The following is a 17,465-nucleotide window of genomic DNA, read 5'->3' as shown; positions in this document are numbered from 1 at the left end:
ACACACACACACACACACACACACACACACACACACACACACACACAGGGGGAGGGAGGTCCAAACACAACACACTGATTTTCACCCTTTCTGGAGCTTCCTATCTGTCTTTGAACCTTCTTCTTCTGTGGTGTAGTGAGTGAATGTTCCTCAAATATAATACTGATATTAACGTCTTCCTTACTTTGCTGAATGCTACATATTCTTGGTGATATACAGTGCAACTGTGTGCAGATTACACACTGACCCAAACAAATCTGAGTCATATACTGAATGAGAACTCTGATCCACAACTAGAAGGCAGGAAAACATCCCATTTTACTGTGAAGTACATTTCACTGTGGTGTTACAGTAAACTAAATATGAACTGTGCATTAAGTAGAAAGCGGTGGCTGTCGAAGGTCAAAAAAACAGACTAAACAGACATGACACACAGGGTGATTGGAGGTGGTTGGGGTGACAATTTTAGTCCAAACCAACAAATAAAAAATCTCCCATATAAGCTCTAGAGAACAAGGCTGGAAATAAAAAAGTTACGTATACACAGTATACGTAACAGTTTCAAAATAGCTCTAGCAGCTAACAGCAACAACAGTTAAAGTTATACTCTTTACAAATAAACAACTGGTAATTACCATCAAATAAATCTCCAAAGATCCAGATGGAGAGGCCACAACTGCACATGACTTCAAACTCTCCCTTGTCCAACTGCTTGTTCAAGCCGGCCAGTAATTAATTCAACGTCATAGCAAGTGTTCAGCACAACATGACAGCAAACGTTTGAGGGCTCCGAGCTCCAACACAGGCTTCGTTTCGTGGGAGCTCCCTTCCCTGTCTGTCACTCTCTGAACACAAATTTGTAATCACACTTCAGGGGTGCTGACCAGCCAATCAGGGCTCAGTTAGTCTCTGCTGCTACTGCAAAATTGTGAAAGCCTGGAATATGTGTGCGCTCTGTGTATGTGTGTGTGTGTGTGTGTGTGTGTGTGAGAAAGTCCGGCTCCGCTCCAACTTGGAGCCACCAAGTTGAGTGGCATCTTTGACAAATGGCTCGTCCTTTTGAAGAGCAGTCAACTGCAATCGACATCAAACTCCCCGCACTGAAAACAGAGGGGCCAGCTCAGCCTCATCCATTCACTGTGTCACAGAGAGCTGCCTGCACGGCCCGTCCGGTCTCAAATGCCGCACATGTCCCCCCCCCCCCCCCCCCGCTCGAACACAATGTGGGACAATGTCAGCCAGTTAAGTCAATAACAAGCCTTAGCGGTGCAGCGGGGCACTCGGTAATCACCGCACTGATCCCAGGAACAATTACAACATCGTGCACTTCAGCTATGAGTCACAGCGCACTTGATGGTAGCTACATCAACATTGTTTTTCTGTTATATTTGATGCATGTAATTGATTTGGACACATTAATGTCCTCTGTGCATTAGCATGAACGGGATGGATGGGAAGAGAAAACAAAACAGGCAGGATGATGACACGAGAGTGTAAATTCCAGCTTCACAGACATTCCTCGCGTGTTATTGCGTCATGGTGAAGACAAGTATTGTAGTGATGCAACCGGCATGTGGCAGGACACCCAACATATGGACTGAAAGGAAAAGAGGAGGCAACCTGCTGCTTTACCTGCCAACGGACTCTGGAAACATGCTTGTTTTAGATAAAACCCTGTAATATGTAAAATAAATGCGGTATTGCCCTGGAACTTACTGCTAAGTCCCGCCTCTATCACTCACCCACAAATAGATTTAGGTTGCACCATTATCATTGTGCACAAGGCCACTGAAGTTTTGCACTTTCAGTCCCTTAGTTACACACATTCTCTACAATGTAATGTATTTTGTCAGCGGGATCAGACCACACAGCCAGCAGTTTGATGGCCTTGCTCAAAAGAACCTAGCAGACACAGAGGTGATTGAATACATACACTTGAGTCACCCAAATGAAAAACAAACAGCAGATGCAAATCTCATTACAAGTTAGTCAGCACGTAAAAACGGGGCTGTGTGTGCATACTGACCTCCACCAAAAGGCGCCCAGATGACCCTGCGGATCGTCTTCACCCAATCCTCCATGTCATTCTGGGTGCTGGCCATAAGAAGGTAGGTCTCATGGTTGGCTGTCATCCGCTCTCTGTCTCCCCCTGTTCAAGTAAAAGAGACAGAAACATAGATGGTTACAATATCCTGTAGATGAAGCAAAAATTGATACTTCAGCTGTTTTCTGATGCAAACCAAAAGATCCATTAGTTCCATGCAAGTTTTTAAAGCGAAGTTCAAATCATGACAATGGGATTTGACTTGTTCCTCCGACAACAGTTCTGGATGTGAACCAGCTTCAGCAAAAAAAAAAAAAATCCAGACTCACGTTGAATTGTCAGCGTTTTAATCTGGATAACCCGTACAGCTAAATTTAGAGCCACACTTTGACAGCGATATTGATGCTCTCTGTCAGTCTTAATGAGATCTCATTACGAGGGCTGCAGATGCCTGTGTGCCATTCTACATGTTCACAATGTTTATCCTCTTTATAAACACAGACAGTGTGACAAGGATGAGGAAGATACCTCACCTCGTGGGCATATTAGCACGTATCTATTTAGTGAGTTGTGTGTGAAAGAAGCCACTGTTTAAGGAAACAACTTTGTTTGGCTTATGAGGATGACGACAAATGCCAATGTATTGATTATCCTAAACATTTCTTTTACTGCAAATTATTTGCATTTCCAAACTGTTCCAATGATTTAATGTTCCAACTAAGCTGACATGATTAGACAATGAATTTAACAGCTGACCAACAAATATGTCAAATGTTCCCTTGTCCCACTTAAAGTGAAATGCAGCATTTGTTATTGACACATTGAGAACATTTCCAGCAGATTGATAGAAAATATTCATTAGTTGCAGCCGTAAATAAACCAGTAACATTACAAATTTCTGCACTTTTAAAACGAATCAAGACAAAAGGATCCATTATGAAATCTGTGATTTTTGTTTTGTTTTTATAACAGAGCAGCTGTGACATTTTCTGTTCATGTCAAAATCAGGTTTGAAAGTCACATATTACACACTGTTGTAATAAAGCAGATGAATGTTGCTTGTAAGGTGCCCAAATATCATTGCAGCCAGTACATGCATAACACCCAGCCATTACTCAGTCCATTCATACTGTGCCTGCAGTAACAGTGAGGATACCTCCTTTAAAGCTTGTACAGACCAACTCTCACATTAGAGACAACATTTTGAAGTTTTGACCAATAACCGTGATCTGACCTCAAGTCCTTCCTATTAATAGCAGGCTATCTGCTCCTGATCCAGTGATTAGCCACTACCGCGCTATTGTCTCCACAGTCCCATTGATTACACCTCACATGGAGGAGACGCAATTGATTAACTCCGTCAATCACGTCCCAGTCTTTAATGTTGCAGCACAACATTGGTGTTTAAGCTATTTAAATGTTTTCTATTTGAACATTCGGGTCTAAAACATAAAGAGGCAGCTTCATCTCACCTCTCACGCGCAGGGGATCACATCTATAACGTCATTTCATCTCTCGCTTCCTCAACCTGCGACGCGCAACAGATTTCCACCGAAGCCAATTTTCGTCGAGGCACCAATCAACCGGCAAACGTGCAGCTCACTTCCATTCTCACACGTGAGTTTCTTCAGCCGGTGGGAAAGCTCCGTCGCTCCAAAAGACGGCGCGTCACGTTTAGATTAACAACCTGAAGTCCTTCGCGTAACAAACTCATCGGCTGATAAAGTAGTAGAGGATTTCATTCAGAGACTGAGAGAGGAAGAGAATATCGATGTGTTGGTGTGTAAACTGTGTGTGTGTGTGTGTGTGTGAGAGAGTGAGAGAGACTACCAGGGCCGTGCCAAGCTTTTTTAAGGGTCCGAAGCAAATCCGTCCAAAAGCCTGTGTTCCTACTGAAAATGTTGGCATCTTTGAGAATGGCTTAGTTTGAAAAGGAGAAATAATTGACTTAATAAGTGGGGCACTGTTGTTTTTAGTACATGTTACTCAAACAGGAGTACATTGTGCATTTCTATTTTCAGCTGTGGATTAATACACATTTGCAGCTCTAGTGAGAATGTACAGCACCAGGACATTAGTATATATATTGGAAATAAACTGCAGTGGCCATGTTCATGGTAATAATGTTAAATGTCACGCCGTATAGCTGATTGATGTATTTTCAGTAATTTGTGGATTTGTGAAGAACGGCAATCAAGTATAATTAAACAAATCAAAACATGTCCAATTAACTGTTCAGAACATTTATTTTCCTGTAGTGCAATAGGAAATATTTAGATTTTTGATATTTACTGCCAACTTTCAGAAAGTGTATGCATACTTTAATAGCTAAGAGGCAATACTCAAATATGAAAAATAATAATGCCAATGACATAATGCGGGCATTTTGTGGTTCTTGAGAGACAATTATGCAGGGTTCATATAAATTAAGGAAGCCTTCTGTTTATTTAGCTACAATCTCAGGTTACCATGTCACAGGAGGTGCACAGGCTATTTTAGCAGTAATGTATTAGGCTGTGCGTGTGAAAAATGCACTTTCTTGTAAAACATGTGCTTTGTGCAATGACCACTGTTTGTCAAAACCTGCTCATAAAAACAATCAACCTGTATTTCATTATGAAGTCATAAAACAACTACTACCACTATCTTGTAACAAGACAGTATGAGCGTGCAACTTTTGGTCAAAATGTCAAATGGTGTAAAGTGGAAATCAGTGAAGTGGATCTGCCAGATGGATCCCACAGTGACACCAATTAGTCACATTGGCCAGCTTCAAACACAGAAATTTCACATTTGCATCGATTGTCATGCAAAGCAATTGTGATTCCCCCGGTGCCCCTGTGAGTGCTTTTGTCCACATTTTAAACCAATCAGCCCGTTCTGTTTCCATTACTTGCATTGAAAGGCAGCAGCATTTCCTTTTGGACACAACGGCTGTGAAGCTATTAAACAAGCGTGCAACAGGATTATACAGCATACCATGGCTACTACAACACACTCCTGTTCCCCCTGCCATTTCCTGTTGATGCTCAACATTCTTACACAGTAGCTGAATTGTCCACATTGTTTATAAAGACGGGGAGATATGTCAAACTCACTTAGCACATGGACAACTTCCTAGACGAGACCTTCTAAACCTGTGAGAGAGCTGTTCCTGAGATCTCTTCATGAATGAACATATTTGTATTTTTCTGCCAATGTACAAATCTAGAGCTCTGTACCCGATATAATTGGTATAAATATTCATCTTAACACATTTGCACATCACAGAAACAAACAAATATCGGGAGGATGGAAATCCATTCTTAGACTGTTTGAAGCAGATGACAATACAACTGACAACAACATTATACTGTCTGTCTTCCCGTGTATGTCCAGATAGTTAAGGGAAGAGAGGTGTGTTTTTGCCTTGTGTTTTGTGCCCAAGAGCTTAATTTATCCACCAAAGGAGTTTACAGAAAATGCAAACTAAAGTATAAAGTCAGATAACTCTTGCAGCATTGTCTCCTGATGTATAGGTCAATCAATGATTTATCTGCAGGGTAAAATCAGATGAACAGATAATCACAGAAAAACGAAACCACTTTCCTGTGACGAACAAATATTATCTTTTCAATCCCTGGTCTGCATTTTTTACAGCCAGGATTTTGGTCATTTAAGCATCAGCTGCAGAAAGACAAAAGCATTTAGCTCAAATATCATCTTGTCGCCTTTAGGTAGATTCTCCACATCTGTCCACCGAATAAAATAACCGGAGGCTCCCCTTTGACAGATTCTTTCCCGGCTGTGGTGATGCTGCCTTTAGGTATTATTCTCCAGCACATAATTCTCTGACTGGCACTGTGTTTTTAGAAAAACACTCAATCCTTACTTCTTAAATGAGACCAATCCCAGCAGGGGTTTTGCTGCCAGAGACAGTCAAGGATCTTCACTTAAAGCACAAATGTACCTGAAGAGACAACCTTGGCAGCTGTCACAATTCCCCTGATTCCCCACGCTTCAGCACAGCGCTCCAAACTTTTACAAACTCAGCGGTGAACAATTGTCAGCGTTACAGAGGACTGAGGACAGCTTGTATTAAGGCAGGATTCTTTATTCACCTTGAGACTCACTCATGAAAAAAGTTCAGGAAAAGAGAAAATGGCTCACCCTTTCACATTTCAACTGTAACTCTATTCACAACCCTCTCCTACCAACGTGACGACTTAGTTTACTTAACTTCTGCTATTTACATAAAGGAAACTACTCCAACTGGATCATGCCACAGCATAATCGTAGACAGATGGCTAATACAGTCAACCTCAAAACTGTATACAGCATCAAACAAAGGAAATATATGGCTAAAATGGAACCTTTGAAGCGTATGTCCTCAAACAAAACCTTAACATATCACTGACAACCTCGCAACATATGAAATTACCTCTAACTTTTCCATGATTTATAGCTGCCCTGTCATAATGACTATCTGAGTTGGGTTCAAAGAGCTAACAACTGTTCATTCCAGTTTTGACCACCAGCCTTAATAAGTGGCCGAACTCAGCAGCAGACTAGTCTTTAACTAATGGCTCAGAAACAGGGGGGAGACAACAAAGGATCCCACTGTGCTGTAATTGCCTACAAATACCTGGAGCCCCGATACACTTCACTCTGACCGGTATACCTCTGTAAGGAAGTCCTGTAACAACATGCAGTGTTGCATTGGATGGTAGGAATCACAGAATAAATGCTTTCATTTTGTGCAGATAACAGTTTTGATCTTTTTACATCCACTGCCACAGGATGCTATAGCACCAGATCTTTCACCAACTGCTAGAATATAAGTATGCACTATAAAATGTTACATAAATATGAACATGCAAACTGTGCGTATTGATTAGACTACTGTCCTCATATAGGTATAAGTATAAGTATGCTCTTTCTCGGCTTGAGTTAGACCAAAACATTGATACCACTCTCGAATGTGCCACTTAAATAATGAAACTACACCCAAGAGCTTAGCTTAGTACAAAGACAATTGGCTGGCACATAACCCCCCTTAAAATGTCAAGTTATTGACTCAACGCTTCTGTTTTTGTACATATTTAACATACACAAGATATCGGAGCAGGTAGCTGTTTCTCCCTGCCTCAGTCCACTCTATATGCTAAGCTAACTGTCTCCTGTTCCGTAGTTTCATATTTAACGAACAAATATGAAAATGATCAATCCTCTCGTCTTAGTTCCGGCCAGAAAGTGAATAAGCCCATTTTGCAAAATGTCAAACTATTCCTTTAATGTGGTAATTTTCAAAAAGACCACCATGTAGTTAAAATGAGCTAGGTGCAGTACAATACAGGGCAGAGTATACAACCGAACCCATAAAAAAATATGGTGTCTCTCTACCTTGAAAGCAGTCTAGCAGTCCAACAATGTGATAAACCTTATGTTCACCTCATTGCAAGAGTCTAACAATAAAAAATGGTCAATTTGTTTTAATTTTGGCAGGCATTGCCCCAAAGAGAGTGGGTGTTAAAGGATTATAAATTACCTAAAAGACATTCAGTATCCTCAAAGGCAGAATACATTTTATGGGAGACTTGTTGTGAAAATGTTCTTCCAGACTTTGATTGTGCTGCTTGCCAAGTGGAGGAAGCAGCTGCTGCTGGCCCAGAAAACAATGCAGACACAGTAACTACCTTGTTTAGCTTTAAATGACAAAAATATGTCCTAATTTTCCCTTTGTGTGTGTGTGTGTGTGTGTGTGAGTGTTTGTTTGTATGGGTGTGTGTGTGCAGAGGGAGTTTACATGACTTCATCACTGTCTGCTCTCTTTTGTCTGCGAGAGTCTTCTTGTTTGCATGCAAGCAGGGGCAAGTTGAGATTCAATATTGTGTCTAATGATAGTCTTCTCAGAAGTTCACACATCATAAATACCTCCAACAGAACTAGAAGTCACTCACGGAGCGACAATGTACAAATGTGTGTTCGGTCATGCGGAATGATGACGAGGATTTGAAGTGGAAACAAAAACTACTCTTATTTCCTTTTTCATCTTTGGTTTACAAATGAAGGCGCCTCTCATACACAGAGTCAGGTTCATTCATGAGTGACATCACCTCCAGATGATCTAATCCCTCACCAAAGTGCAACTGTTTCAACAAAGAAGTCTGTAGTTAAGATGTGTTTCGAAAAAATGCATCCATTGTATTGCAGTGGAGAGATAGAAGGCTCAAAACAGTCAAAGAACACACTTGTTGTTACCTTGATGTGAGGATAGTAAATCACATAATCCATACTGTGGTAAACTATGAATCGCCTGATGAACCATCTCCATGTCTCCTCCACACTCCTATCTCTGGGAATCCAGAAAAGAGGCTCCCCGAGTGGGTTGCAAAGTCCCGGCCGCCTGGGTTAACTTGAGGACGGGAGTTCCTGACGGAGGAGCAGCTCGGCCAGTTTTTTTTGGCCTGGCTCAGAATGAGTGAGTGAGTGAGCACAGCTGAGAGGGTGTGAAAGAGAAAGGGAAGGAGGGGAGGGAGGTGAGGGAGGTGAGGTTTGAAGAGGGGGTTGGGGAGTCCACACACACACACACACACACACACACCCACACACACACACACACACACACACACTCACATACCTCTCTTGAGAACTGTAATGGGAACAATAGACAGATCTCTCTGAAGGCTTGAGTTTAAAAAGGCCACTGGTTTGACACAGGGCATGACCCCATAAGCAAACATGGGATGCCCCATTCACACTGCAATGCTTTGTTAACATCTGCAACTGCAAACATGTTTAGAGCATAATAATGTCATTATATTGATTTTTTTGCATATGGTAGTAAGAGCGAATAGACCACATTATTACTACTATTATTACTAGTATCACATTGTTTTGGTATTTTATTCAAACATTTAGAATAAACAAGTTAATTTATTTGATTAAACTATCAAACAATTAATGCAGACTTTAATTAAGTAAGGTAAACTGACATAGACAGTTAAAGCAATGACTGTCCGCTGAATAGTGGACTCTTGTTTGAATAAAACAAACAATTTGTTGTGACGTTGAGATTTCAAAATTGGGCACGGCATTTAAAAAAACAACATTTAATGAACTAAACAGCTTCGTCAACAATGAGCAATAATTGTTACATGCAGCACTACAATAAAGTGCCTGATGGTTGAGAATGAAATGAAAACGTGAGATGCAGTCATTAGCTAGTTAAATCGACTGGTTGATCGACAGGATGTTAGTTTGGTAAATATTTTCACAATAAAAAAATAATTTCAGCAAAAACACAAACATTCTCTTGTTCCTACTTCTTAAATTTCTTCTTAAACTTGTTGTTGCCTTGGAATCATTGAAAATGTAATATCTTTGGGTTTTGACACCTAAAAAAGTAATCAAATAGACACCAAATCTTACTCTTTCATATCCAAATACCTTAAACTCTCATTACAACTTTAAACACATTAGTCATGCTGACAGACTCCTTGTGTAGAGCTCCTCTCTCTCTCTCTCTCTGCTGTATCTTCCCTTGTATCTCTAATGAGTGTCCTGTTCCACCTGACTCCCAGTAAGGTATCGATGGCTAATTCTCTTCCTGGTGTTACGGTGGTCCTTGCCTGTCAATCGGCATAATCTGAGGGCAGACACCACATCATTAGCCTCCCCAAAGACATTGTCTGGTGGAGAACACAGAGTCCAATGGCTATCCATTACCATCTGATGCTGAATGGGTAACAAAGTGAATAGGAGTGGGGAGGTCAAAGGGGACAAGGGTTGTTTGGCTCTACTGTCCGTCTTCAGGCGCCCATAGGGAGGAAGGTAATCACGGCACCGAAAAAATGGAGAATAATGGCCACATCAACTCTAAATTCTCTGTATTCTTTGTTGCTGAACGGCAAATATGATACCTTGCTGTTGAGTGAATAAAGTTTTTATGAGTTGTCATGAGGAAAGTCGGGGGGAAGCAGTGGTTCAGTCCAAAAAGCAGAATGTCTCCTTTCTGATTTCATGCCAACTAAATAAAGAGCTGTGTCTGTGTGTCCTGCCAAGGCAGCTGTAAATATACCATTATGCAAGGGGAATCAATTTCAACTTTAGGAAAAGGAAACACGACTCACACACGACTTCAAGTTCAGAGCTTGTGTTGGAACATAAGTCGGCGTGAAAATTAAAAAGACTAGAGACTAATACAGATGGAAAAGTTAAGAGCCTTTTATTCTGTTTCACTACATTTACAAGAAACCCAGCATTGTCTATTCATTTTCAATCTTCTTCTTTTTCCAATGGAACTCTAACAAGATAAGAATACAGTACATCATGTCTGTGGATGGTTAATATACTGTATCTTAAGAGAGTGTCGAGTTTCCTCAAGTTTGGTGTGTGCATACTTCACTGAAATGGAAACCAAAGGCAGCCCTCAGGCAGGAAATGTGAATCAAAAAACTTAAAATATAAAATGGTTGCTTTGGAAAATGTCTGAATGGAAGGTAAAGTATGTGATTTGTAGTAAATGTAAAGAATAATACAAAAAAAAAACAAATGTTTGACTTGGTTTGAAAGTGTTAACAGCCAAAAACTGAAAATTGTAGTAATAAATCACAACTGACATTTATAGCAGCTCTCGTTAATTGCCATGAAACCACAAGCGTTCCTATTTATTTCTGTGGTGACTTGCAGTATGACGTGAGATTAATTCCAAACATCTTTAAACTATGCACGACAAGACTTTGAGGTTTGTTAAAATACCAAAATCCTTAGGAGTCAACGGTTAAGACCACTCACAGCTTTGGTGACTACTGAACGGGGGGGCTTAATATCCCATTAAAATGTTAGGAGTTTTGAGTTTTGGTGAGGGCCGGCAGCTGTTGTCACTTGAACACTTGCACGCAAATGCTGGGAGGCTGAAACATTACATCAGTGATACAAGCAGACTGATACTGAAAGGTGCAGTACATACAGATCCAAGAGGGAAAAACCCAGAGTGGCTCTACAGGAGAGCTCTCAAAAGTCAACCTGGCAGAAGTTCTGAATGCACCTTTGGCCGGGTATATCTTCACCATATTATGTCAGAGAATTCATGTACAGCCAGACACAATTTAAACAGTCATAATCTCTGTGTTGCGCCATACTGCGCGTGATGTTGTGTGTCCCTGTGAAACATGTAGGCATCCTCACGGTTACGTAAACACATCTCACTGTGACAGATCACCGATTGGACAAGTGTGTATATCATGCACTCGCGGCCATGAGACTGTAAATCTGTGTGGCGTACATGCCAGGAATTCATACTTGGTGTGTACTCTGTGACCCGAATTATCGCCCACGATGTTTGTCCAATATCCAAATTTGTTTTGATTTTGATACAGGATATTGTCAGTGCTAAGCTTCATACACACACAGATGTAGACAAGGATGCAACTGCTAAAATGATTTTTTGTAGGATGATGTTTCACCTGGAGAATTAGATTTGTTTTTCCTGCAGGAGAACATGTCATTCCCCTGAATCTGCTGCTTTGTTTTAGATGTCACAGCTTTCATCTTAATTACCTGGAAGGAATAGAGGTAGACAAGCTTCCTGGCACTCTGCGAAGGGACTGAACCTCCCTTTAACCAGAGAATGAAACAATGAGTGGACTTGACAAAGTACCTGTTGCTCGGCTCACTAATACCTGCAAATATCACCTTTCAGCGCTGATGAGGGCTTCGGGGCAGATGCACACCTGCACTCCCCACAGCCAAAATTGGTAGGTTGAGTCAGCCTGGCCTTTGGGAAAGCCGTTTGAACTTTTCAGACAGGGTTATTGAAACTTCTGGTTTATTGTTTGGCTGCTTACGTTTTCTGCCTGTCCTCGTGAGAAACCAAAGAGAACCGGCAACGTGGGAAGATCAAAAAGGAAACAGAAAATCACTTGAGTCCAGCTGGATATGCTGTTGGTGAAGACCTTTAACCAGAGAGATGCAACAAAAAAGATCCTGACAGCTGAGTTTTAAGACAAATGCTTCCTGTGATTTTCATTCACCTGAAGTCATTTCAAGATGAACTCACACTGGTTATGTGTCATAGAAGCATTAATCAACATTTTCATTTGCTTGGTTGCTTTGGGAGATTGAAGGGGCCTGTCAGAGGTGAACATTATTGTTGATGGAGAGCAGATAGACGTTCATCAGTCATCGCCCTGCATGAGCCTTTTCCACCACTTCGTATTTCTTCCTGGTAACTGATGAGGTGGAATATAAACGACACAATTTTTTTTGTGATCCCGGAGCGGAAGCATCCCTGTCACTGTGTAATAAACTCGTGCTTGTGTCCGTCTGTGCCAGATGTTTTCAATGTATGATTCTGCACACGTATCTGTGTGAAGCATGCACCGACAAAAAAAACCAACTCCTGTTGCCTCGTCGTCCAATTATTTAAACAGCCAATGGACATTCGGCGAGATAAGCTCGCTTTCATTTTGGCCATCGCAGCAGTCCTGTCTGCTTTGCCGCTCCACATCCGCCTTGTTTTCTCTGACAAAGCTGGCCAAAGCACTGTCGGCCTGAGAGGGCTGCAGTGCGGGTGATCTAAGTGGTGAGACAGAGAAATGCTGACGATGTGGTCGGCCCTTTGTGTGTTGCTGAACTGTTGCTGATGTTGTTCGGTTAGTTCTCTCGAACAGTGTACAGTGCTGCATAGATTAAGAGTTTTTGTCAAACACTGTATATCGTGTCGATGCCCTTTATAGCAAAAGGGAAGTGGTCTCAGGGCTGTAACTAACACTTTTACAATTAGTGATACATCTGCTGCTTTTTTCAATTAATTAATAAATCTTTTGGTCCTATAAATCACAATTTTCCAAACACCAAAGTGATGTTTTCAAATTGCTTTGTAATCCAACAGTCCAAAGTATATCCAGTATATTATAAAGTAAGATTACGAAAAAGTAGCAACTTCAACATTGCAGTCAAAGATTAAAAACTGAATGTCAAACAGAGCTGGTCACAGTATAACAACGGTGCTAGTAGTTGGCTAATATGTTAGGGTATGCCCACTTTTTGGCTAATCATTTACTTTTATTGTCTCGTCATTTATTACTTGCTTTCCCAACAGGCAAGTAGTGAAATATGTTTTGAATTCAACCAGCAGATTTTTCTGACGTGCTTTCTCTCAAGACATATAAAACATCTCTTCTCTCTTTCCTCCTCACCTACATCAAGGATTCTTGAAATCTCATTTCTGCTGCAACATTCACAGTATTTCTCACATATGTTGCTCCATATTTTTTGCCTGAGAACGTCTTTACCATGATGGATTTACAGGCAGCCTGGGAGCCATGAATTCACGAGCGTGTTCGGTTATCTGCCTCAAGCAGTGAAGCAAAGTGAAATGTGATCCAGCTATGGGAATGTTTTCTTGCTTAGCATGATTTTCCTTCCTCTGGCAAGATATTCGTTTTAAAGCTACAAATCTAGTAAAACCATACCTGGGAGGTATTAAGCTACTTATATGGTCTAAAAAGCTTATGATGTTATACAACTTATTCCAATGGCTCCGATGGTTAAATCCCATTCACATCATTTCAGTGAAGTCAGTCTTGCAAAATACTTAAAAGTTAATAGTGTGCATAGGAATTGCTGAACTTTGTACTCGTCTTCTTTTTGTTAAGTTGAAATATGTAACTTTTTCTTAATTCATATGTCATGATCAGTAGGGTGCAGTCCACTAAAACACACACAAAATGGAGTATTTATTGTTAGAGTTGCTCTCATTACTCTGCTAAAGAGAGTTGTGCAACTATGTGGTTTTTGGTGTCGGGCTGCATATGTGAAAAAGTTGTATAAAGCCTTTTACCCGCTCATCGCATCTCTGATTGAGGCTAGCGGCCCGAGGCAACATTAGCCGCTACTAGCATAACACACCCGGATCTCTGACCGAACTCTTGGTGGTTGAGTTGCATTGTGGGTAATGTACTGCAGAATTTGTGGAATAAATCAATGCATCAATTCTGATACTTCTGATACTACTGAAGTATCAGAGTTTTATACAGTAAATATATATAATTAAACTGCAGCGTAAATCATTAATTAATTGCCATTCCCATCCTTTCAAGCAGCACCACAGGGAAAAGACCCACTTTTAAAAGATATCAATGGATATGAAACATTTTGCAAGAAAAAATGACTCAGTTAGTCACAGAGCAGGTCTGCAAATGTTGGTGTTGTCTACAAATAAAAAGGAACCTGCAGCGGTGTCACTTCGACAGCAAAAGTAGGAATGCAAGCATCATAAACTGGTCATCTGAAATCACAGCTCCAATAAACACAAGCTATGAAGTGTAACTTGTAAAACACCCATCTGCTGACATGATGAATGACCAGCAAAAGGAAAAGAAACTTTCTCAATGAGAACGGAGAGCAATTTGCAATGCTGCAAATATCTTTGAGTCTTAGGTTTAAGACAGGTAAAGCTGTCTGAGAAATCCTTTCACCCCTTCCTCCAGTCGGAACTGAAACTTAAAACAGCACAAAGTCTAAGTATATCACTGCCGTCATTCCAGACCAGATGCAAACGTGTTAGTATTCATTACTGTTATGTAAAGAGACAGACCTGGGTTGGAGTTAAGATCCATGGGGTGCAGAGGAAGACGTGCCCCCTTCTCAGCTGGAGGTTGAGGGAGCAAAAGCCACGCTGTCGCTGCTCACCGCCAGACCCCCGGTGCCACTTCTTCATCTGTTCTTGTTCGGGGCCACAGATAAATTCATCTACTTCTGTTTCTGCTCAAACTCACTCCGCGCTACCACTTCCTGCTGTCCTTTGCCTCTCGCTTTCCTCTTATAACTGTAACTCTTTCGCCTAAAACTTCATTCTCTCAAGTCAATGGCAGGTCAATGTGACACACCAATCAGCAGCACTCAGGCGAGGTCAGGCTGAGGCTAGTCATGTCTGCCTCTCAGGAAGCCTTTCCTCTGCATGCACTTCTGTCAAAGGAGCTGAAAGAGCAGAGGAAGCATGTTTCTAAGTCACACACGCGAAAGAAGTGAGCGGCCGAATGAAACCGAGTGAGACAGCAAGCTGAAGGCAAGATGGTCTCTGAAGGAAGGGGAGAGGGGTGAGGTGGGAGCTGGTGGTGGTGGTGGAGGGGGAGGGGGAGGGGGGCGTCGTAAATCAAGCAGCCCTCCCCAAAGTGGAGACCTGTAAATCTGGTGAACGAAGAGTTGGCATTCTGCCAAATGACTCATCCACAGCGCTCTATAAATACAGCCGTGCGGGGTTAACGAGGCTGCTGCTACTGGTGGCCAAGAAGCCCCGAGACACTGGGGTTCCTCCCCTCTTGGAGGAAGGTCTTTAATAGCCTCCTTATCGTTTTTCAATCTCACCCAGACTTGAAGGCGAACCACACAGCCAATGGGCTTACATCAAATGGCAGAAAGCGCCCCTTTGAACTTGGACTTGGAGGGTGATCAAAATGTAAGACTGATACACTACCTGTTCTCTCAGAGGCGGAAAAACCGGCTTGTAGGGAGACTAAATATTTATCCAGACAGAAATCCGTTTACATACCGTTGGTCTGAACATTCAAGTCAAGTGTCCCCAGCAGACAAACATACTGTAGTAGCCCAGCTGAAACCTCACCGGAGGCCAAAATGTGCCCTCGCCAACCTGATACATGGGAGCAGGGGTTGTGGATGGGGAGGCTAATGGAGGACATTGCTATGTGACATGTCAAATACCGACCCCCTCAATAAGGCTTTTATGTAAGCATCTGAGTTTCCTGTCCTGTCTCTGTCTTTGGCCTGAGACTTGGCCTGTTTTGCAGGCCGCAGTGCATTTCCTCCAGAGGTTCTCACTCATGCAGACTCTCGCACACGGGAAGAAGCAGGCCTGGAATTCTCTTACCGGAGCCTAGATGAGAATGAGGCGGATATTCCAACGACATACAAAGGTATGCAGCTTATTGTTTGGACATGCTGAATTCCCCGACCTGCTTTTTCTCACGTACCTTTTTGAATCAGCATTTCAACAGCTCATCGCACGAGAGTCTGGATGAGATGCCAAGAATGTCTATATATGGGTCAAATATGTGTGAAACATTCCAAGGTCGTGTTTTCTTCAACTGCATTTTTCATTCTCAATATCTTCTGCACCATTTGTTGTCCTTCACAGCTCAGATAGAAAACCATTTACCACCACAAGCCGCTAGTTTATCATCTTTTCATTATCTGACAGCTTCGTGAACACCTTGTTGCATGCACAATATGAGAAGTGAAGAAGGCAACATTGTGTATCCACTCATCCTACACGTTATGCTCTTGTGTTGTTGTGGCAACTGTCTGTTCCCATTTAGTGGTTGATCAATCATGGCTTCATGAAAAATGGGCGTCATCATTCACTCTGCAGTTTGAGTCATTATAGGAGCTCCCACGAGCTTTGGTCCCATCGCTAAAATACATAAACGGCACACTGTGTTGTTACAGAGACACACAAGAGGACTGCAGACGCTGATCAGACTGTTGAAGATACCGACAACATCAGTGTTTATGTGCTGTTACAAAGTTGTCGCCTCCCTCTTTCAAAACAGTGTTTTTTTAACTGTCGAATCATATGCCTGAGACTTCCTGAAATCTCTGCTGGTTGCCATCTTATGCTAAGCTAAGCTAACTGATGGCTAAAACTTCATATATAATGGACAGATATGAGGGTGGTATCAATCTTATTTTCAAACTTTTGGCAAGAAAGCAAATAAGCCTATCTTCCAAAAATATTCTTTCAAATCATTTGAGCTCACAACAAGAGTCAATCTCTCTGATTTTAGCCTCACTCCATCACCGCCCAAAAAACTGGAGCCTTCTCCTCTCAGCTGGATGTGAAAGTTCATGTCTTTTCTAAACAGGCATTACTTCAAACTGAGAGATGTTAGCCATCACACTCAGCATCAGATAACCTTAAAAGGACAATATTTTCTTCAAACTGCAGGTTCCAGCCTACTGTCACTGAACATAACACTGTCCAGACCGTCGGTCTATGAAAATCCCACACAGAAGGGAGGCATACTTATCAGAAGGATTTCCATGCCCCCTTCAACAATGACCATTATCAAGATCTCCTCTCTGAGTCAGTTTAATGCTGCAGCTCTGGCAGCCCAGACTCCCACAGCACCTCCTGCAATGATACTTTGGGAAAACCTGGTCAGTGACCTTCTCCTAATCCACAAAGCCACATGTAGTCAGGATTTGCAAACTCCAAACCTTGCAACAATCTGTGAGAGGGTCAAAAAGATGTTGCCTCTGCTTTGAGAACCATGCAGGCGACTGCATTGTTACTTTTAAATCCATTTGACAGTCAGCCAGTTCTTTTCCCCAGCGATTTGTTGCAGGCTTTCAGAAGAAAGGAGTTTTCTGTGATCTGTTTGTGGACACAATCCCCAAATTGTAATGCATTTTCTAACTA

At 41.8% G+C, this 17,465-nt stretch overlaps 1 protein-coding gene across 4 annotated transcripts in view; it reads right to left on the bottom strand.

Annotated features, from left to right (window-relative positions):
- Positions 1-17,465, bottom strand: part of arhgap24 (Rho GTPase activating protein 24) — a 55,419-nt gene that overhangs the window by 7,907 nt on the left and 30,047 nt on the right. Inside the window, exons 1-2 of one of the 4 annotated variants that reach the window (XM_031859996.1) lie at positions 14,625-15,121; positions 2,027-2,149 (exon numbers count right to left, since the gene is read on the bottom strand). In XM_031859996.1, the coding sequence (XP_031715856.1) occupies positions 2,027-2,149; positions 14,625-14,646 (145 nt within the window). In that variant the 5' untranslated portion in view covers positions 14,647-15,121. Of the gene's footprint in view, positions 1-2,026; positions 2,150-3,516; positions 6,863-8,284; positions 8,534-14,624; positions 15,122-17,465 lie in introns of those variants that run through there. The other 3 variants (XM_031859995.1, XM_031859997.1, XM_031859994.1) reach the window with 3 other exon arrangements.

Source organism: Anarrhichthys ocellatus, unplaced genomic scaffold (assembly GCF_004355925.1).
Source record: "Anarrhichthys ocellatus isolate YVR2014 unplaced genomic scaffold, GSC_Weel_1.0 scaffold23, whole genome shotgun sequence".
Taxonomy (NCBI): domain Eukaryota; kingdom Metazoa; phylum Chordata; class Actinopteri; order Perciformes; family Anarhichadidae; genus Anarrhichthys; species Anarrhichthys ocellatus.
This window is presented reverse-complemented; position numbering and strand designations above follow the sequence as displayed.